The sequence below is a fragment of the Anser brachyrhynchus genome (genome assembly GCF_964034855.1).
Source record: "Anser brachyrhynchus genome assembly, chromosome: 1".
Lineage (NCBI taxonomy): Eukaryota > Metazoa > Chordata > Aves > Anseriformes > Anatidae > Anser > Anser brachyrhynchus.
The window spans coordinates 146,707,083-146,729,275 of record NC_137694.1 but is presented as its reverse complement, the minus strand read 5'-3'; the positions used below and the strand labels follow the sequence as shown (position 1 = coordinate 146,729,275).

The following is a 22,193-nucleotide window of genomic DNA, read 5'->3' as shown; positions in this document are numbered from 1 at the left end:
ATTCACACAATTCTTGTCTTACAGAAACAAAATCAGCAATTTTGCAAACAACTTGTTCAAACGTTTAAAATTGTTGACTGTAACTTCTAAAGCTACTAATAACAGGAAATAATTAATCTTGCCTGTTTTTTTAGGGAATCATTCTCATCCATCACAGACTTAAATGATGACTTCAGTTTACTATTTTCCTCAGCCACTCCTCTCAAGGTTTCTTTCATTCGGTTCATTTCGGTATCAGGTTGCTATAGAAATATCAAATGTTAAAGCATGATTAACACGAGCGTATTTTAGAAATAATTCTCAACTAAGTTCCATTTTACTGTTAAAATAACAGGACAAACTTCCAATGATCAAATTTGTAATTCTGCATGGTCCAATCTGCACATACAACCAGTAGTGAAGAAAGCAACATCCACACCACGTATTAAGAAGAAATAGAAAGAAAATGGGAGCCACGGCGTACAGCCTATGGATCTTATTTTTTTTCCAGAAAATACCTAGATCTTCTCAATTGTACATTCCTCAGTTAAGTCACATGTGGGAAAGAACTGTGAATGAAAACAAATGTCAAAGCTTTTGTTTACACTTAGCTTTTCTTCTTAGCATCCATTTTAACCACAAACATGCCCAATTCTCTCTTTCTTGAATCTTTCAAATATTCTAACCATTCACTGCTGATAGTTAAGACGCTTTAGTTCACCTGTACTTAAACACCTGTCCTGCAATGTCCAGGAATGTATCCAATACTTGTTACATTTCATTGAATTGGAAAAAAAAAACCCTTGTGAAACTCAACATAGTTATCTTTTAATATAATATTTTATAACATAATTTAATAATATAATTTAATACCAGGACATACCATTAAATTATAAGCAAACAAAACAGCAACAAAGGAAAACTGAAATGACAATTACTTGTAACAGTCAAAAACCTGTGCGTCTTGAAAAAGAAACCAAGGAATGTGTCTTTTCTCCCCCTCACTGGAAATTTGTAATATAATTAAATATATGCCAGCAGATTCTGAAAAAAAGCAACACTGAGGCTTTGAAGCTGAGTATAAAACAAATGTTTTCAGAAAATAACGTTCCTTTTCTCAGAAACTGTGAGAAACTTCTATGTGAAAATAGCGCCTTGTTCAGAAGTGCTGTCTTTTGCACTAACAATTCAGCCATCCACTACATTTTCTTAAGCCTCGCTCTCAGACTGTTATCATGCTGCAAAAAGGACTTTAGTGGTAAATATAGAAACGATCTCATCGACAAACAAAAATGCTACAGATAGGCTCCAAGCGGACTGCTCAACTACTTCCATTGAAAAGGCCGAACCTTTAGAGTTAACCAAGCCTAGGAAAGGCTTGCTCAGCTTGGGATGGAGCAGGAGCAAGGTGGCTTGAAACTGACCATAAACTTTCAAAACAGTCAGGGACAGCAGAATTACAAGTGAAAGGTTTTGCGAGAAAAAATTTGAATTAAGATTCTCAATTTCTCCAAACTACGTTACACAATGCTTTATAAGGCTTGCATATTCGGGGTTTGACAATAATTTCACAGTGCTTCAGGGATTTGGCAATAATTTCACAGGCCACTGGGTTGCTGTAGGTGGTGCCAGGATGTCTAAACCATCCAATTCCATTATTAAATCGGGTACCATCCATATCATAATCAACTGTATCACTTCATTCCTGCCAAATGTTTGTCTAGTCTGTTCTGAAGACCTGCAAATACTGGAAGCACCAGTCTTACTGACCTCTCTGACCCAGTGGTTGACTGCTTTTGTTTTAATCTAGTTTTTCCTCATACTTACCCTGCCACTACTTCTATCACAGACATGGAAAAAAAAAAGATTACTTTCTTTCTCTTTGTGGCAGCCTTTTATGTAGCCAAAGATTGGCATGTTCACGTGTCCCTGCATTTGTTCATCACCCTGCATGTGTACAGATGATATTTCTGTTCAAATGCAATACTGCACACTCTTGCCTCTGAAGCATTGCGCTTTTCTCAGACCTACTACCTCTTCAATTTGTCAAGATCAATTTTAATCCTAACCTTCTTTTTCAGCATGCTTGAAATTCTCCCTCGCTTGCTATTCGCTTCAAGTTTAACAAGCGTGCTCTTTCTCACCATCACACTTCTCACTGAAAACACCCAATACTGGACCCAAAAGAGACTATTCCAGAATCTACTATGTACATTCCTTCAGCTGTGAAACACTGTCTCACTACACCTTACCACCAACCTTATTTCAGCTGTCATACTTTTCTAATATGATTATGAAAACGCCACGTAAAACTGTACCAGAAACAATACAGCAAAGTCTAGACATACATATAACTAGTACTCCTCTACTAGCCATGCCTGTTACCTTGTCCTAATGGAAATCACACTGATTTGACAATTTAGGATTAACACAAGCTCGTTGCCATTTACTGCAGTGTTTTTGGCATGGCACTTCGCATGGTTTGTTCATAGCTTGCCAGGACATATATTTATTTATTTAGCTGAGAACCAACATTAAGTTGATGGCTGTGTAACTCTTTCCCATTTGAAAAGAACGGCATCAGATTTTTCTAGTTGACTCCACTTGACCTCCACAAGTTTTTACAGATAACCACTAACTGCTCCTGGCTTTTCAACACTTCTCTAACCTGTGTGACACTTTTAAAGCCACTTGTGTTTTTTCTAAAGACATCTTTAAAATCACTTTTACGGATTTGAACCATCTATCTTAACACATTCCTTCCCTATTGAAAGTTGAGGTCCTGCTCCCCTGACACCTTTCTCCCTTTTTTTCCTGTATCTACATACTCCCTCAATGGCTTGTGCATCCTCCCTCAATGGCTTAATGATCTGTGCATGTGGAAATCCTCATTTTGATACATGTGATACACTCCTTTGCTTTATTTCATACAATCTACTTATGCTAAATTTTAACTGTGTAAGTAGCACCGTTAGAAGAATAAAGACTTCATGACATTGTCATTCTGTCCCTCTACTACAACTGTACAGAAAAACTCTGTGAAAGGTATCCAGAGGTTCCTGAAGACAGGCTGCACAAACAGCTCTTTAAAACCTTCACAGGTCTTCTTGTATCTACCTTCAGACAACTGTTCTTCTCTTCACTCAGAATTATAACTACTGATGCTGCTCATATATCACTTGCGACTAAAGTACGCTAAAACCTACGTACACAGAGAAATATGTTGGCTATATAGAGACAGTACAGTTTTAAGGCATCTGATATAGATCAAGTAGAATGGTGTGAATATCTCTCTCTCATTTCAGTTTAGCCTCTAGCGGGAGAAAGTCATTACCAGTCGGGAAATGTTGGCAGAGTACTAGCAGAGGACTTGCTACTGACTGGAATAACATGGAGACAGAAAGTATTTCATTAAGTGATGCAAGAAGGTATTTTAAGGAAAACAAGGTGATCCTTTTGGAACTATATATGAACACTGCATTTATTCTTTCCCACATTAAAGACCATTTCCCCAAAGTATAACAGCAGTACAATCATCTCTGGCTTATCAAATTAAAATTTGTTATCTGACTTCTCTAACTACATTTCAGCTGGTTTTATTCATAAAGGACAGTGTTGTACTGTAGCAGTAACCAGAATAAGTTTAAGATTTGCTCTGACACAGCAGAAGAAAACAGTTACAGTGCAGGCAGAATATAATTTTAATTCATAGTTGAGAGATAACATGAGAGGAAGAAGAAAACATAGCTAAATAAGCAAAAAACATGTACATACACAATATAAAATTCAAAAGACATTTTTAGCAACATACTTTATTCTTTCAGTTGACTGTTTCTCCCAATATAGTGTCTACCTATTCCTACTGTAATTAACTCACTAAAAAAAATCAATAAAAATTATTTTATTTTTCTAATTTCTAGCATTTTCTAATTTCTAGCAGATACATAACGTTCTACTGCCTAAAGTCTTTCAAACAGATCTTTCACCTTGCCCAGTCCTTACCTTATCACTTTTTGATGCTCCTGTCTCATTTTTCTCCATACCACGTTTACGTGAGCGCACCACTTGTCCTGAATCATTAGACTTCTGTGTCATTACCAATGCATGCTTCTGCTACAATAAAACGTAGCAATGAATTATATTTCACTTGTTAACTATAAAGGAAGAAGGTACCTGGAAGAAGAAACCTTACCTTTGAATCATTTAACTGAGCTTGCATGCTTCTTGCTCGATCTTCTAACTTCTTGTTCTGTTCTTTCGCGTCACTTAACTGAAAGAATCAAAAACCATTCAAATAGCTGTAGATTCAAAACTCACTTTTTGACTTAACCATCACACTGAAATCATTTGATGTGATTGCTAAAAGTTCAATTTTTTTCTTCTCAGCATGGACAGTGATAGAAACAAAATCACTGTCCACTTCCTCAACAAATCACGGGATGGCCGAGGTGGGAAGGGACCTCTGGAGACCATCTGGTCCAACCATCTTGTTTAAACAGGGCCACCCAGAGCAGGCTGCCCAGGACCACGTCCAGGCAGCTTGTGAAGATCTTCAAGGACGGGGACTCCTCAACCTCTCCAGGCAACCTCTGCCTGGATAAATAAAATAGTCGTGGCTCTTTGTTGACTTGCGGCCCAACCTTTCCGCTTACAGGGGAAGAATAAGCACAATACCTCTTTAGGGATATAGGCACTACGTATTTGATTACTTCTCATAAAGAAATGACACAAAAAATGGAGTGCATGTTTCAAGAATGGTCTAATGGCCTTGGAAATAGAGAGGGTGAAAGTTTTCTTCTCGCAAGAATGACACTGTTACTGACCATGCTCTGTGAGAAAAGAATACGAGGCAAACTATAACCTCCATTTAAATATAAGTAACGTACTCTATGGATACAACAAACATCCCGATCATCATGTAAGTCCTCTGTGAATACTTCAGTTTGCACAAAAGAGGAGGACAAAGATTTTACTGAGACTAGGAAGCAGATGATTTTCATCAGACTCAAGAGCATCAGAACTGCAATTCACTGAAGGAGCAATGGTCAAAAGAGTTTACGTAGCAATTTGCCTGTCAGCATTTAGGTCAGATTTAAGTCAAGTGAGAAGAAAACTTTAACTCTGTATTATTGTGAACCACTGTCTCAGCGTGTCTTTAAGAACAGAGAAAATATTCCTTTAATTAACACTTTCAAAAATAACTGAAGATACTGAGTAATCATGGAATTAGAAATACACATACTACTTTTTATTTAATAGAATCAGCAGAGCAATTCAGCACAGGGTGGCTTCCATTATAAAATACTTTCTCTCTATCCAATCTCAGTTTGCTTCAGAGGATATGGTTAGTCTTTCCTAAAATCACCCGTTGCTACAGGGTCAGAGGACTAACTCTAATTTCTTTAATACTGGAAAAAATCTGAGAGACTAAATTTCACGTGCTAGAAAATGAAGCAGAAAGTAATTACAACCATTCACACAATTCTTGTCTTACAGAAACAAAATCAGCAATTTTGCAAACAACTTGTTCAAACGTTTAAAATTGTTGACTGTAACTTCTAAAGCTACTAATAACAGGAAATAATTAATCTTGCCTGTTTTTTTAGGGAATCATTCTCATCCATCACAGACTTAAATGATGACTTCAGTTTACTATTTTCCTCAGCCACTCCTCTCAAGGTTTCTTTCATTCGGTTCATTTCGGTATCAGGTTGCTATAGAAATATCAAATGTTAAAGCATGATTAACAAGAGCTTTTAGAAATAATCTTTTAGAAATAATTCTCAACTAAGTTCCATTTTACTGTTAAAATAACAGGACAAACTTCCAAAGATCAAATTTGTAATTCTGCATGGTCCAATCTGCACATACAACCAGTAGTGAAGAAAGCAACATCCACACCACGTAGTAAGAAGAAATAGAAAGAAAATGGGAGCCACGGCGTACAGCCTATGGATCTTATTTTTTTTCCAGAAAATACCTAGATCTTCTCAATTGTACATTCCTCAGTTAAGTCACATGTGGGAAAGAACTGTGAATGAAAACAAATGTCAAAGCTTTTGTTTACACTTAGCTTTTCTTCTTAGCATCCATTTTAACCACAAACATGCCCAATTCTCTCTTTCTTGAATCTTTCAAATATTCTAACCATTCACTGCTGATAGTTAAGACGCTTTAGTTCACCTGTACTTAAACACCTGTCCTGCAATGTCCAGGAATGTATCCAATACTTGTTACATTTCATTGAATTGGAAAAAAAAAAACCTTGTGAAACTCAACATAGTTATCTTTTAATATAATATTTTATAACATAATTTAATAATATAATTTAATACCAGGACATACCATTAAATTATAAGCAAAAACAGACAAAAAACAGCAACAAAGGAAAACTGAAATGACAATTACTTGTAACAGTCAAAAACCTGTGCGTCTTGAAAAAGAAACCAAGGAATGTGTCTTTTCTCCCCCTCACTGGAAATTTGTAATATAATTAAATATATGCCAGCAGATTCTGAAAAAAAAACCAACACCGAGGCTTTGAAGTTGAGTATAAAACAAATGTTTTCAGAAAATAACGTTCCTTTTCTCAGAAACTGTGAGAATCTTCTATGTGAAAATAGCGCCTTGTTCAGAAGTGCTGTCTTTTGCACTAACAATTCAGCCATCCACTACATTTTCTTAAGCCTCGCTCTCAGACTGTTATCATGCTGCAAAAAGGACTTTAGTGGTAAATATAGAAACGATCTCATCAACAAACAAAAATGCTACATATAGGCTCCAAGCGGACAGCTCAACTACTTCCATTGAAAAGGCCGAACCTTTAGAGTTAACCAAGCCTAGGAAAGGCTTGCTCAGCTTGGGATGGAGCAGGAGCAAGGTGGCTTGAAACTGACCATAAACTTTCAAAACAGTCAGGGACAGCAGAATTACAAGTGAAAGGTTTTGCGAGAAAAAATTTGAATTAAGATTCTCAATTTCTCCAAACTACGTTACACAATGCTTTATAAGGCTTGCATATTCGGGGTTTGACAATAATTTCACAGTGCTTCAGGGATTTGGCAATAATTTCACAGGCCACTGGGTTGCTGTAGGTGGTGCCAGGATGTCTAAACCATCCAATTCCATTATTAAATCGGGTACCATCCATATCATAATCAACTGTATCACTTCATTCCTGCCAAATGTTTGTCTAGTCTGTTCTGAAGACCTGCAAATACTGGAAGCACCAGTCTTACTGACCTCTCTGACCCAGTGGTTGACTGCTTTTGTTTTAATCTAGTTTTTCCTCATACTTACCCTGCCACTACTTCTATCACAGACATGGAAAAAAAAAAGATTACTTTCTTTCTCTTTGTGGCAGCCTTTTATGTAGCCAAAGATTGGCATGTTCACGTGTCCCTGCATTTGTTCATCACCCTGCATGTGTACAGATGATATTTCTGTTCAAATGCAATACTGCACACTCTTGCCTCTGAAGCATTGCGCTTTTCTCAGACCTACTACCTCTTCAATTTGTCAAGATCAATTTTAATCCTAACCTTCTTTTTCAGCATGCTTGAAATTCTCCCTCGCTTGCTATTCGCTTCAAGTTTAACAAGCGTGCTCTTTCTCACCATCACACTTCTCACTGAAAACACCCAATACTGGACCCAAAAGAGACTATTCCAGAATCTACTATGTACATTCCTTCAGCTGTGAAACACTGTCTCACTACACCTTACCACCAACCTTATTTCAGCTGTCATACTTTTCTAATATGATTATGAAAACGCCACGTAAAACTGTACCAGAAACAATACAGCAAAGTCTAGACATACATATAACTAGTACTCCTCTACTAGCCATGCCTGTTACCTTGTCCTAATGGAAATCACACTGATTTGACAATTTAGGATTAACACAAGCTCGTTGCCATTTACTGCAGTGTTTTTGGCATGGCACTTCGCATGGTTTGTTCATAGCTTGCCAGGACATTTATTTATTTATTTAGCTGAGAACCAACATTAAGTTGATGGCTGTGTAACTCTTTCCCATTTGAAAAGAACGGCATCAGATTTTTCTAGTTGACTCCACTTGACCTCCACAAGTTTTTACAGATAACCACTAACTGCTCCTGGCTTTTCAACACTTCTCTAACCTGTGTGACACTTTTAAAGCCACTTGTGTTTTTTCTAAAGACATCTTTAAAATCACTTTTATGGATTTGAACCATCTATCTTAACACATTCCTTCCCTATTGAAAGTTGAGGTCCTGCTCCCCTGACACCTTTCTCCCTTTTTTTCCTGTATCTACATACTCCCTCAATGGCTTGTGCATCCTCCCTCAATGGCTTAATGATCTGTGCATGTGGAAATCCTCATTTTGATACATGTGATACACTCCTTTGCTTTATTTCATACAATCTACTTATGCTAAATTTTAACTGTGTAAGTAGCACCGTTAGAAGAATAAAGACTTCATGACATTGTCATTCTGTCCCTCTACTACAACTGTACAGAAAAACTCTGTGAAAGGTATCCAGAGGTTCCTGAAGACAGGCTGCACAAACAGCTCTTTAAAACCTTCACAGGTCTTCTTGTATCTACCTTCAGACAACTGTTCTTCTCTTCACTCAGAATTATAACTACTGATGCTGCTCATATATCACTTGCGACTAAAGTACGCTAAAACCTACGTACACAGAGAAATATGTTGGCTATATAGAGACAGTACAGTTTTAAGGCATCTGATATAGATCAAGTAGAATGGTGTGAATATCTCTCTCTCATTTCAGTTTAGCCTCTAGCGGGAGAAAGTCATTACCAGTCGGGAAATGTTGGCAGAGTACTAGCAGAGGACTTGCTACTGACTGGAATAACATGGAGACAGAAAGTATTTCATTAAGTGATGCAAGAAGGTATTTTAAGGAAAACAAGGTGATCCTTTTGGAACTATATATGAACACTGCATTTATTCTTTCCCACATTAAAGACCATTTCCCCAAAGTATAACAGCAGTACAATCATCTCTGGCTTATCAAATTAAAATTTGTTATCTGACTTCTCTAACTACATTTCAGCTGGTTTTATTCATAAAGGACAGTGTTGTACTGTAGCAGTAACCAGAATAAGTTTAAGATTTGCTCTGACACAGCAGAAGAAAACAGTTACAGTGCAGGCAGAATATAATTTTAATTCATAGTTGAGAGATAACATGAGAGGAAGAAGAAAACATAGCTAAATAAGCAAAAAACATGTACATACACAATATAAAATTCAAAAGACATTTTTAGCAACATACTTTATTCTTTCAGTTGACTGTTTCTCCCAATATAGTGTCTACCTATTCCTACTGTAATTAACTCACTAAAAAAAATCAATAAAAATTATTTTATTTTTCTAATTTCTAGCATTTTCTAATTTCTAGCAGATACATAACGTTCTACTGCCTAAAGTCTTTCAAACAGATCTTTCACCTTGCCCAGTCCTTACCTTATCACTTTTTGATGCTCCTGTCTCATTTTTCTCCATACCACGTTTACGTGAGCGCACCACTTGTCCTGAATCATTAGACTTCTGTGTCATTACCAATGCATGCTTCTGCTACAATAAAACGTAACAATGAATTATATTTCACTTGTTAACTATAAAGGAAGAAGGTACCTGGAAGAAGAAACCTTACCTTTGAATCATTTAACTGAGCTTGCATGCTTCTTGCTCGATCTTCTAACTTCTTGTTCTGTTCTTTCGCGTCACTTAACTGAAAGAATCAAAAACCATTCAAATAGCTGTAGATTCAAAACTCACTTTTTGACTTAACCATCACACTGAAATCATTTGATGTGATTGCTAAAAGTTCAATTTTTTTCTTCTCAGCATGGACAGTGATAGAAACAAAATCACTGTCCACTTCCTCAACAAATCACGGGATGGCCGAGGTGGGAAGGGACCTCTGGAGACCATCTGGTCCAACCATCTTGTTTAAACAGGGCCACCCAGAGCAGGCTGCCCAGGACCACGTCCAGGCAGCTTGTGAAGATCTTCAAGGACGGGGACTCCTCAACCTCTCCAGGCAACCTCTGCCTGGATAAATAAAATAGTCGTGGCTCTTTGTTGACTTGCGGCCCAACCTTTCCGCTTACAGGGGAAGAATAAGCACAATACCTCTTTAGGGATATAGGCACTACGTATTTGATTACTCCTCATAAAGAAATGACACAAAAAATGGAGTGCATGTTTCAAGAATGGTCTAATGGCCTTGGAAATAGAGAGGGTGAAAGTTTTCTTCTCGCAAGAATGACACTGTTACTGACCATGTTCTGTGAGAAAAGAATACGAGGCAAACTATAACCTCCATTTAAATATAAGTAACGTACTCTATGGATACAACAAACATCCCGATCATCATGTAAGTCCTCTGTGAATACTTCAGTTTGCACAAAAGAGGAGGACAAAGATTTTACTGAGACTAGGAAGCAGATGATTTTCATCAGACTCAAGAGCATCAGAACTGCAATTCACTGAAGGAGCAATGGTCAAAAGAGTTTACGTAGCAATTTGCCTGTCAGCATTTAGGTCAGATTTAAGTCAAGTGAGAAGAAAACTTTAACTCTGTATTATTGTGAACCACTGTCTCAGCGTGTCTTTAAGAACAGAGAAAATATTCCTTTAATTAACACTTTCAAAAATAACTGAAGATACTGAGTAATCATGGAATTAGAAATACACATACTACTTTTTATTTAATAGAATCAGCAGAGCAATTCAGCACAGGGTGGCTTCCATTATAAAATACTTTCTCTCTATCCAATCTCAGTTTGCTTCAGAGGATATGGTTAGTCTTTCCTAAAATCACCTGTTGCTACAGGGTCAGGGGACTAACTCTAATTTCTTTAATACTGGAAAAGATCTGAGAGACTAAATTTCACGTGCTACAAAATGAAGCAGAAAGTAATTACAACCATTCACACAATTCTTGTCTTACAGAAACAAAATCAGCAATTTTGCAAACAACTTGTTCAAACGTTTAAAATTGTTGACTGTAACTTCTAAAGCTACTAATAACAGGAAATAATTAATCTTGCCTGTTTTTTTAGGGATTCATTCTCATCCATCACAGTGTTATACGATGACTTCAGTGTGCTATTTTCCTTACCCACTTCTATCACGGTTTCTCTCATTCGGTTCATTTCTGTCATATATAGCTATAGAAATATCAAATGTTAAAGCATGATTAACAAGAGCGTATTTTAGAAATAATTCTCAACTAAGTTCCATTTTACTGTTAAAATAATAGGACAAACTTCCAAAGATCAAATTTGTAATTCTGCATGGTCCAATCTGCACATACAACCAGTAGTGAAGAAAGCAACATCCACACCACGTATTAAGAAGAAATAGAAAGAAAATGGGAGCCACGGCGTACAGCCTATGGATCTTATTTTTTTTCCAGAAAATACCTAGATCTTCTCAATTGTACATTCCTCAGTTAAGTCACATGTGGGAAAGAACTGTGAATGAAAACAAATGTCAAAGCTTTTGTTTACACTTAGCTTTTCTTCTTAGCATCCATTTTAACCACAAACATGCCCAATTCTCTCTTTCTTGAATCTTTCAAATATTCTAACCATTCACTGATGATAGTTAAGACACTTTAGTTCACCTGTACTTAAACACCTTTCCTGCAATGTCCAGGAATGTATCCAATACTTGTTACATTTCATTGAATTGGAAAAAAAAAAAAACCTTGTGAAACTCAACATAGTTATCTTTTAATATAATATTTTATAACATAATTTAATAATATAATTTAATACCAGGACATACCATTAAATTATAAGCAAAAACAGACAAAAAACAGCAACAAAGGAAAACTGAAATGACAATTACTTGTAACAGTCAAAAACCTGTGCGTCTTGAAAAAGAAACCAAGGAATGTGTCTTTTCTCCCCCTCACTGGAAATTTGTAATATAATTAAATATATGCCAGCAGATTCTGAAAAAAAACAACACTGAGGCTTTGAAGTTGAGTATAAAACAAATGTTTTCAGAAAATAACGTTCCTTTTCTCAGAAACTGTGAGAATCTTCTATGTGAAAATAGCGCCTTGTTCAGAAGTGCTGTCTTTTGCACTAACAATTCAGCCATCCACTACATTTTCTTAAGCCTCGCTCTCAGACTGTTATCATGCTGCAAAAAGGACTTTAGTGGTAAATATAGAAACGATCTCATCAACAAAGAAAAATGCTACAGATAGGCTCCAAGCGGAGTGCTCAACTACTTCCATTGAAAAGGCCGAACCTTTAGAGTTAACCAAGCCTAGGAAAGGCTTGCTCAGCTTGGGATGGAGCAGGAGCAAGGTGGCTTGAAACTGACCATAAACTTTCAAAACAGTCAGGGACAGCAGAATTACAAGTGAAAGGTTTTGCGAGAAAAAATTTGAATTAAGATTCTCAATTTCTCCAAACTACATTACACAATGCTTTATAAGGCTTGCATAACTATAACAGAAGAAGGTACCTGTAAGAAGAAACCTTACCTTTAAATTATCTAACTGAGCTTGCATGCTTTTTGCTCGATCATCTAACTTCTTGTTCTGTTCGTTCGCGTCACTTAACTGAAAGAATCAAAAACCATTCAAATAGCTGTAGATTCAAAACTCACTTTTTGACTTAACCATCACATTGAAATCATTTGATGTGATTGCTAAATGATTAAAAGTTCAATTTTTTTCTTCTCAGCACGGACAGTGATAGAAACAAAATCACTGTCCACTTCCTCAACAAATCACGGGATGGCCGAGGTGGGAAGGGACCTCTGGAGACCATCTGGTCCAACCATCTTGTTTAAACAGGGCCACCCAGAGCAGGCTGCCCAGGACCACGTCCAGGCAGCTTGTGAAGATCTTCAAGGACGGGGACTCCTCAACCTCTCCAGGCAACCTCTGCCTGGATAAATAAAATAGTCGTGGCTCTTTGTTGACTTGCGGCCCAACCTTTCCGCTTACAGGGGAAGAATAAGCACAATACCTCTTTAGGGATATAGGCACTACATATTTGATTACTCCTCATAAAGAAATGACACAAAAAATGGAGTGCATGTTTCAAGAATGGTCTAATGGCCTTGGAAATAGAGAGGGTGAAAGTTTTCTTCTCGAAAGAATGACACTGTTACTGACCATGTTCTGTGAGAAAAGAATACGAGGCAAACTATAACCTCCATTTAAATATAAGTAACGTACTCTATGGATACAACAAACATCCCGATCATCATGTAAGTCCTCTGTGAATACTTCAGTTTGCACAAAAGAGGAGGACAAAGATTTTACTGAGACTAGGAAGCAGATGATTTTCATCAGACTCAAGAGCATCAGAACTGCAATTCACTGAAGGAGCAATGGTCAAAAGAGTTTACGTAGCAATTTGCCTGTCAGCATTTAGGTCAGATTTAAGTCAAGTGAGAAGAAAACTTTAACTCTGTATTATTGTGAACCACTGTCTCAGCGTGTCTTTAAGAACAGAGAAAATATTCCTTTAATTAACACTTTCAAAAATAACTGAAGATACTGAGTAATCATGGAATTAGAAATACACATACTACTTTTTATTTAATAGAATCAGCAGAGCAATTCAGCACAGGGTGGCTTTCATTATAAAATACTTTCTCTCTATCCAATCTCAGTTTGCTTCAAAGGATATGGTTAGTCTTTCCTAAAATCACCTGTTGCTACAGGGTCAGGGGACTAACTCTAATTTCTTTAATACTGGAAAAGATCTGAGAGACTAAATTTCACGTGCTAGAAAATGAAGCAGAAAGTAATTACAACCATTCACACAATTCTTGTCTTACAGAAACAAAATCAGCAATTTTGCAAACAACTTGTTCAAACGTTTAAAATTGTTGACTGTAACTTCTAAAGCTACTAATAACAGGAAATAATTAATCTTGCCTGTTTTTTTAGGGAATCATTCTCATCCATCACAGACTTAAATGATGACTTCAGTTTACTATTTTCCTCAGCCACTCCTCTCAAGGTTTCTTTCATTCGGTTCATTTCGGTACCAGGTTGCTATAGAAATATCAAATGTTAAAGCATGATTAACAAGAGCGTATTTTAGAAATAATTCTCAACTAAGTTCCATTTTCCTGTTAAAATAACAGGACAAACTTCCAAAGATCAAATTTGTAATTCTGCATGGTCCAATCTGCACATACAACCAGTAGTGAAGAAAGCAACATCCACACCACGTAGTAAGAAGAAATAGAAAGAAAATGGGAGCCACGGCGTACAGCCTATGGATCTTATTTTTTTCCAGAAAATACCTAGATCTTCTCAATTGTACATTCCTCAGTTAAGTCACATGTGGGAAAGAACTGTGAATGAAAACAAATGTCAAAGCTTTTGTTTACACTTAGCTTTTCTTCTTAGCATCCATTTTAACCACAAACATGCCCAATTCTCTCTTTCTTGAATCTTTCAAATATTCTAACCATTCACTGATGATAGTTAAGACGCTTTAGTTCACCTGTACTTAAACACCTGTCCTGCAATGTCCAGGAATGTATCCAATACTTGTTACATTTCATTGAATTGGAAAAAAAAAAAAAACCTTGTGAAACTCAACATAGTTATCTTTTAATATAATATTTTATAACATAATTTAATAATATAATTTAATACCAGGACATACCATTAAATTATAAGCAAAAACAGACAAAAAACAGCAACAAAGGAAAACTGAAATGACAATTACTTGTAACAGTCAAAAACCTGTGCGTCTTGAAAAAGAAACCAAGGAATGTGTCTTTTCTCCCCCTCACTGGAAATTTGTTATATAATTAAATATATGCCAGCAGATTCTGAAAAAAAAACAACACTGAGGCTTTGAAGCTGAGTATAAAACAAATGTTTTCAGAAAATAACGTTCCTTTTCTCAGAAACTGTGAGAATCTTCTATGTGAAAATAGCGCCTTGTTCAGAAGTGCTGTCTTTTGCACTAACAATTCAGCCATCCACTACATTTTCTTAAGCCTCGCTCTCAGACTGTTATCATGCTGCAAAAAGGACTTTAGTGGTAAATATAGAAACGATCTCATCGACAAACAAAAATGCTACAGATAGGCTCCAAGCGGACTGCTCAACTACTTCCATTGAAAAGGCCGAACCTTTAGAGTTAACCAAGCCTAGGAAAGGCTTGCTCAGCTTGGGATGGAGCAGGAGCAAGGTGGCTTGAAACTGACCATAAACTTTCAAAACAGTCAGGGACAGCAGAATTACAAGTGAAAGGTTTTGCGAGAAAAAATTTGAATTAAGATTCTCAATTTCTCCAAACTACATTACACAATGCTTTATAAGGCTTGCATAACTATAACAGAAGAAGGTACCTGTAAGAAGAAACCTTACCTTTAAATTATCTAACTGAGCTTGCATGCTTTTTGCTCGATCATCTAACTTCTTGTTCTGTTCGTTCGCGTCACTTAACTGAAAGAATCAAAAACCATTCAAATAGCTGTAGATTCAAAACTCACTTTTTGACTTAACCATCACATTGAAATCATTTGATGTGATTGCTAAATGATTAAAAGTTCAATTTTTTTCTTCTCAGCATGGACAGTGATAGAAACAAAATCACTGTCCACTTCCTCAACAAATCACGGGATGGCCGAGGTGGGAAGGGACCTCTGGAGACCATCTGGTCCAACCATCTTGTTTAAACAGGGCCACCCAGAGCAGGCTGCCCAGGACCACGTCCAGGCAGCTTGTGAAGATCTTCAAGGACGGGGACTCCTCAACCTCTCCAGGCAACCTCTGCCTGGATAAATAAAATAGTCGTGGCTCTTTGTTGACTTGCGGCCCAACCTTTCCGCTTACAGGGGAAGAATAAGCACAATACCTCTTTAGGGATATAGGCACTACGTATTTGATTACTTCTCATAAAGAAATGACACAAAAAATGGAGTGCATGTTTCAAGAATGGTCTAATGGCCTTGGAAATAGAGAGGGTGAAAGTTTTCTTCTTGCAAGAATGACACTGTTACTGACCATGCTCTGTGAGAAAAGAATACGAGGCAAACTATAACCTCCATTTAAATATAAGTAACGTACTCTATGGATACAACAAACATCCCGATCATCATGTAAGTCCTCTGTGAATACTTCAGTTTGCACAAAAGAGAAGGACAAAGATTTTACTGAGACTAGGAAGCAGATGATTTTCATCAGACTCAAGAGCATCAGAACTGCAATTCACTGAAGGAGCAATGGTCAAAAGAGTTTACGTAGCAATTTGCCTGTCAGCATTTAGGTCAGATTTAAGTCAAGTGAGAAGAAAACTTTAACTCTGTATTATTGTGAACCACTGTCTCAGCGTGTCTTTAAGAACAGAGAAAATATTCCTTTAATTAACACTTTCAAAAATAACTGAAGATACTGAGTAATCATGGAATTAGAAATACACATACTACTTTTTATTTAATAGAATCAGCAGAGCAATTCAGCACAGGGTGGCTTCCATTATAAAATACTTTCTCTCTATCCAATCTCAGTTTGCTTCAAAGGATATGGTTAGTCTTTCCTAAAATCACCTGTTGCTACAGGGTCAGGGGACTAACTCTAATTTCTTTAATACTGGAAAAGATCTGAGAGACTAAATTTCACGTGCTAGAAAATGAAGCAGAAAGTAATTACAACCATTCACACAATTCTTGTCTTACAGAAACAAAATCAGCAATTTTGCAAACAACTTGTTCAAACGTTTAAAATTGTTGACTGTAACTTCTAAAGCTACTAATAACAGGAAATAATTAATCTTGCCTGTTTTTTTAGGGAATCATTCTCATCCATCACAGAGTTAAATGATGACTTCAGTCTACTATTTTCCTCAGCCACTCCTCTCAAGGTTTCTTTCATTCGGTTCATTTCGGTATCATGTTGCTATAGAAATATCAAATGTTAAAGCATGATTAACAAGAGCGTATTTTAGAAATAATTCTCAACTAAGTTCCATTTTACTGTTAAAATAATAGGACAAACTTCCAAAGATCAAATTTGTAATTCTGCATGGTCCAATCTGCACATACAACCAGTAGTGAAGAAAGCAACATCCACACCACGTAGTAAGAAGAAACAGAAAGAAAAATGGGAGCCATAGGGCTTGCATATTCGGGGTTTTGACGATAATTTCACAGTGCTTCAGGGATTTGGCAATAATTGCACAGGCCACTGGGTTGCTGTAGGTGGTGCCAGGATGTCTAAACCATCCAATTCCATTATTAAATCGGGTACCATCCATATCATAATCAACTGTATCACTTCATTCCTGCCAAATGTTTGTCTAGTCTGTTCTGAAGACCTGCAAATACTGGAAGCACCAGTCTTACTGACCTCTCTGACCCAGTGGTTGACTGCTTTTGTTTTAATCTAGTTTTTCCTCATACTTACCCTGCCACTACTTCTATCACAGACATGGAAAAAAAAAAGATTACTTTCTTTCTCTTTGTGGCAGCCTTTTATGTAGCCAAAGATTGGCATGTTCACGTGTCCCTGCATTTGTTCATCACCCTGCATGTGTACAGATGATATTTCTGTTCAAATGCAATACTGCACACTCTTGCCTCTGAAGCATTGCGCTTTTCTCAGACCTACTACCTCTTCAATTTGTCAAGATCAATTTTAATCCTAACCTTCTTTTTCAGCATGCTTGAAATTCTCCCTCGCTTGCTATTCGCTTCAAGTTTAACAAGCGTGCTCTTTCTCACCATCACACTTCTCACTGAAAACACCCAATACTGGACCCAAAAGAGACTATTCCAGAATCTACTATGTACATTCCTTCAGCTGTGAAACACTGTCTCACTACACCTTACCACCAACCTTATTTCAGCTGTCATACTTTTCTAATATGATTATGAAAACGCCACGTAAAACTGTACCAGAAACAATACAGCAAAGTCTAGACATACATATAACTAGTACTCCTCTACTAGCCATGCCTGTTACCTTGTCCTAATGGAAATCACACTGATTTGACAATTTAGGATTAACACAAGCTCGTTGCCATTTACTGCAGTGTTTTTGGCATGGCACTTCGCATGGTTTGTTCATAGCTTGCCAGGACATATATTTATTTATTTAGCTGAGAACCAACATTAAGTTGATGGCTGTGTAACTCTTTCCCATTTGAAAAGAACGGCATCAGATTTTTCTAGTTGACTCCACTTGACCTCCACAAGTTTTTACAGATAACCACTAACTGCTCCTGGCTTTTCAACACTTCTCTAACCTGTGTGACACTTTTAAAGCCACTTGTGTTTTTTCTAAAGACATCTTTAAAATCACTTTTACGGATTTGAACCATCTATCTTAACACATTCCTTCCCTATTGAAAGTTGAGGTCCTGCTCCCCTGACACCTTTCTCCCTTTTTTTCCTGTATCTACATACTCCCTCAATGGCTTGTGGGAAAGGTTCATATGCACACCTCAAAGGAATTTATATTCTGATCTTATGGTTTAGACGCAGAGTACATATATTAAAGCACTTCTCTTGGCAACCTTCAGAATAACAACCAAAACTTTTTACAAGAGCTACATTCAATAGCAAGTCCCTGCAAGAACGGTGTCAATAATTACCTCCTCTTACACCAAAATCATACCATTTCATTTCTTGCCACAGCCCCCACGTTCGGTTGAACTTCGAGTGTTTTTTTTTTCCAGAAATACTCTTTGCAATTTATTATGTCATAAAATCTCAATGTGTCTTAAAGCCTTCCCAAGAAAATCTACTTCAGAAAGAGCTGATGCAAATATAATCATTTAAGTTACATACAATTAGAGATTCATCACAATTTTTTTCTCTAATAAAGGTCATATAATTTTTGCAGATTTAGAAACAAATTATCTTAATTTCCAGATTTTAACAGGAAAATGTACCTACACATCCCACAATTAAATGCACCATTTTGAACTGGAAACCACACCAAACACCCTAACAACAGTTTGTTACTTTTTATTCTCCATCTTTCATTTTGGGGTTTCAAACACTTTAAAGAAATAAGCATTATATCCAGCAAACATGTGATGACTTAAGAAAACTACAAGCAAGTTAAAATATATGGGGAGCAATAAGAATCATTACATAAGTTATTGTACCTTATTTATAATTCCAAATCTTGCCTGAACTTCTTTCTCAGCATGTTTTATTGCAGCCAAAGCTGCTTCACGTCTGTCAAGCAATGTTTCTCGCTGAACTAGAAAATATTCTCGTCTCTGAAGTTCCAGTGCATATTGCTCCTGTGCTGAACGCTCTCTCTATGCCAAGGAAAAAAAATGTTGAAACGGCTTCAAAACATATGAAATTATCGATTTATAGTGAACTAGAATTCTTTCCTCTGCAGATATGCTTAGGTTTTGTTTTTAATTGTAGTGTTACACAATAGCTGACTAATTATAAGTATCTTAATGGCCATCTACATTCAGCTTCCTCAAACGCTAACACAAACTACTTTGATTTGTGGCAGGACTGCTTGGCCTTCCAAAATACAAAATTCAACTCTGCATGGCTGTTCGAGCAATAGCTTAGACAACTAAAAGTAGGATTTTGCTTCCAAAACTTTTGGATAATGCTATTATCTGTAAGACAAAAAATAGTCCAGTGCCCTAAACACTAGATTACTATATTGTTTCTTCAGTTAGTGGGAAGCACCCCCAGGAAAGTGGTGAGAAAAAAGATACACACAATTGTTTTGATCTCGTATGGTACAAAAGACAGTCCCAGCAGGAAATCTAGCAAAAGCACAGAAGCTGTTACAGAATAAAACCAATGCAGGCTTGGGAACTCTTTAGTTAGTGGCCCAAGCCTGCTGGTGGATAAACTGTTGGGAGTCATCAGCAGCAGAAAAGGAAAGGCAGAAGGGATGGTCTTCACAGAAGGTCAAGAGGGCAAGCACTCTTGAATGCCCAGAGTGAAGAGAATAGTTTCAGGTGCTGTCAGGAGAAGCAGTGGTTGCAGGTGTTTCTCTCCATGCCCACACTGCATCACAAAACACAACTCTTGGAGTAATAGCACTGCATTCAAACTCCCTGAAGCAGAGCAAATATCTGATCTGATCTAACCCCTACCCAAGTCAGGGCATCATTATCAAATCAGTGAACTAATTTAGGGGAAGAGGTGGATGATGACAGTGATATAGTTAGTAATTTCTGAATTCTCTGTCAAAAGTCAGAATCTTTGTAACATTACTGAGCATTACAAAATGTCTGAGGCCATTACAGTTCCTACCTGGAACTCCTGATAGGTGACACACAATTCGTTATAAATTTGACTGATGTGAGGTAGTATTAGGTCTTGCCTATTGAATTCTTGAGCTTCAGTTCCACTCTCAGTCTTCCCTACCAAACCACCAGTAATATTCTGTTCACCATTTTCTTGTGCACTTTCAGCCAAAGAGGATGGTAAGGTGTTATCTACAGAGAGAGAAAGAACACACTTTACATTAAAAATATCGTCTTAAATAAATAAAGACTGCTGATCCAAAACAGTGAACATGTATTTTAAGCATTTACAGTGACCAGTATAGAGCAAGAAATATTGAAATGAAAAATCTCCTAAAGAATTAAGGAGAAATGCTCAAAGTTTTGTTCCATGACTTTTTTTTGACTCAATCTATGCACAGACTGAAACATGATGTAGCCAAAGTTTCCTTTTTGTTATGGCTTCAGGAAAGTGATTAACTGCTGACTAGACCCTGACCTAAGCCAATTAGGCCAGTCAATTGATTTAAGCTAACTGAATGGGACTTAAAAAACTACTGGACATGGCATGAGAAATTGCTAGACAAAGAATCACAAGATGGTTTGGGTTGGAAGGGACCTTAACCACCACCCAGTTGCAAACCCCCTGCCATGGGCAGGGACACCTCCCACCAGACCAGGTTGCTCAAAGCCCCACCCAGCCTGGCCTTAAACACTTCCGGGGATGGGGCACCCACAGCTTCTCTGAGAAACCTATGCCAGTGCCTCACCATCCTCTGAGTCAAGAATTTCTTCTGTATGTCTAATCTAAACCTACCCTCTTACAGTTTAAAGCCATTCCCCTAGATTTCACAAACAGTTAAATAACCAAAATTGTCAGATAACTGAAGGGAAGTATTGGGATCTTCTAGGGAATGAAATGTTGTAAGCCCAACTGCATACTGGTACCACATAAGGCAAAGATTACTTCGGTGATGATAGCAGAAATAGAAATTTGGGTACAAAAAAAATCAGAAACATCCAGACACAATCCTGGGCAACTGTGTCTAGGATGCTTGAGCAGTTTGGACAAGGTGACCTCTTGTTTGGACAAGATGACCTCTTGTTTGGACAAGATGACCTCTTGTTTGGACAAGATGACCTCTTGAGGTCCCTTTCAATCTCAACCTTTCTGTGATTCTGTGAAAACTCAGGGCAATGGGGAAAAAGTAGTTAAGGATAGGTTGTGGATGGCAGGCAACTGAGGAAGAGAAAAGGGCAGACAACCAGAAGCAGCATCAAGAAAAAGGAAAAAGGTTAACAGATAAGAAATGATGTAATCAGGGCTAAGGGGTGGTACACCACCACAAGAGACAGTCCTATGGTTTATGGCCCAAGAAAAATTACACTAATTAACATAATACGCAAAATTTACATATCTAAACTATATGCAGAAGTTTGGTGCACAAAGGTATTTTGTATGAAGCAGAAGTCCTGTTCAATATCTGTCTCAGAGGCTTAACTTACCGACTAAGTTGAAAGCCAAGTTTCCGGAGTATTTGGACGCCTGATACGCAAACAAGTCTGAAGCAGTGCCTAAACAAAGTGAGAAGATTTGGTTTTCTATCAAACAGGATGGGAAAGTCAAATGTTTTTCTAGTCCTTTAGGGAAAACATTTCTAATGTCATGTAGTCAACAAGAATAAACTGCAGAAGTCTCTACAATATTCTTCCCTTCCCGTATATTTAAAGTTTGCACATCACTTCTCAGAATGACAGTAATTATATTGAAAAAAAAAGACATCTCAAGCCTGCAATACATGAACATTGCCTGTGCTGGAATCTGGCTCTTCAGCTGACCGCACGTGCGCTATAGCCTCATCAGCTGATTCAGTTGGTTCTCCTTTAGTTGTAGGCACTATATCAGTAGAACTGGTGACGTCATTCTCCTGAGATTAATAAGGAGTAAAGCAATAAAAAAAAAATAAGCAAGAAGGAGCCTAA

At 37.2% G+C, this 22,193-nt stretch overlaps 1 protein-coding gene across 1 annotated transcript in view; it reads right to left on the bottom strand.

Moving 5' to 3' along the window:
- CCDC138 (coiled-coil domain containing 138) overlaps positions 1–22,193 on the bottom strand; it is a 55,026-nt gene that overhangs the window by 29,778 nt on the left and 3,055 nt on the right. The window contains exons 4-18 of the mRNA XM_080573412.1: positions 22,021–22,138; positions 21,717–21,785; positions 20,239–20,423; positions 19,110–19,268; positions 16,775–16,894; positions 15,365–15,442; positions 13,910–14,029; positions 12,500–12,577; positions 11,046–11,165; positions 9,644–9,721; positions 9,454–9,564; positions 5,574–5,693; positions 4,172–4,249; positions 3,982–4,092; positions 123–242 (exon numbers count right to left, since the gene is read on the bottom strand). Of these exons, the coding sequence (XP_080429538.1) occupies positions 123–242; positions 3,982–4,092; positions 4,172–4,249; positions 5,574–5,693; positions 9,454–9,564; positions 9,644–9,721; positions 11,046–11,165; positions 12,500–12,577; positions 13,910–14,029; positions 15,365–15,442; positions 16,775–16,894; positions 19,110–19,268; positions 20,239–20,423; positions 21,717–21,785; positions 22,021–22,138 (1,665 nt within the window). The remainder of the gene's footprint in view (positions 1–122; positions 243–3,981; positions 4,093–4,171; positions 4,250–5,573; positions 5,694–9,453; positions 9,565–9,643; positions 9,722–11,045; positions 11,166–12,499; positions 12,578–13,909; positions 14,030–15,364; positions 15,443–16,774; positions 16,895–19,109; positions 19,269–20,238; positions 20,424–21,716; positions 21,786–22,020; positions 22,139–22,193) is intronic.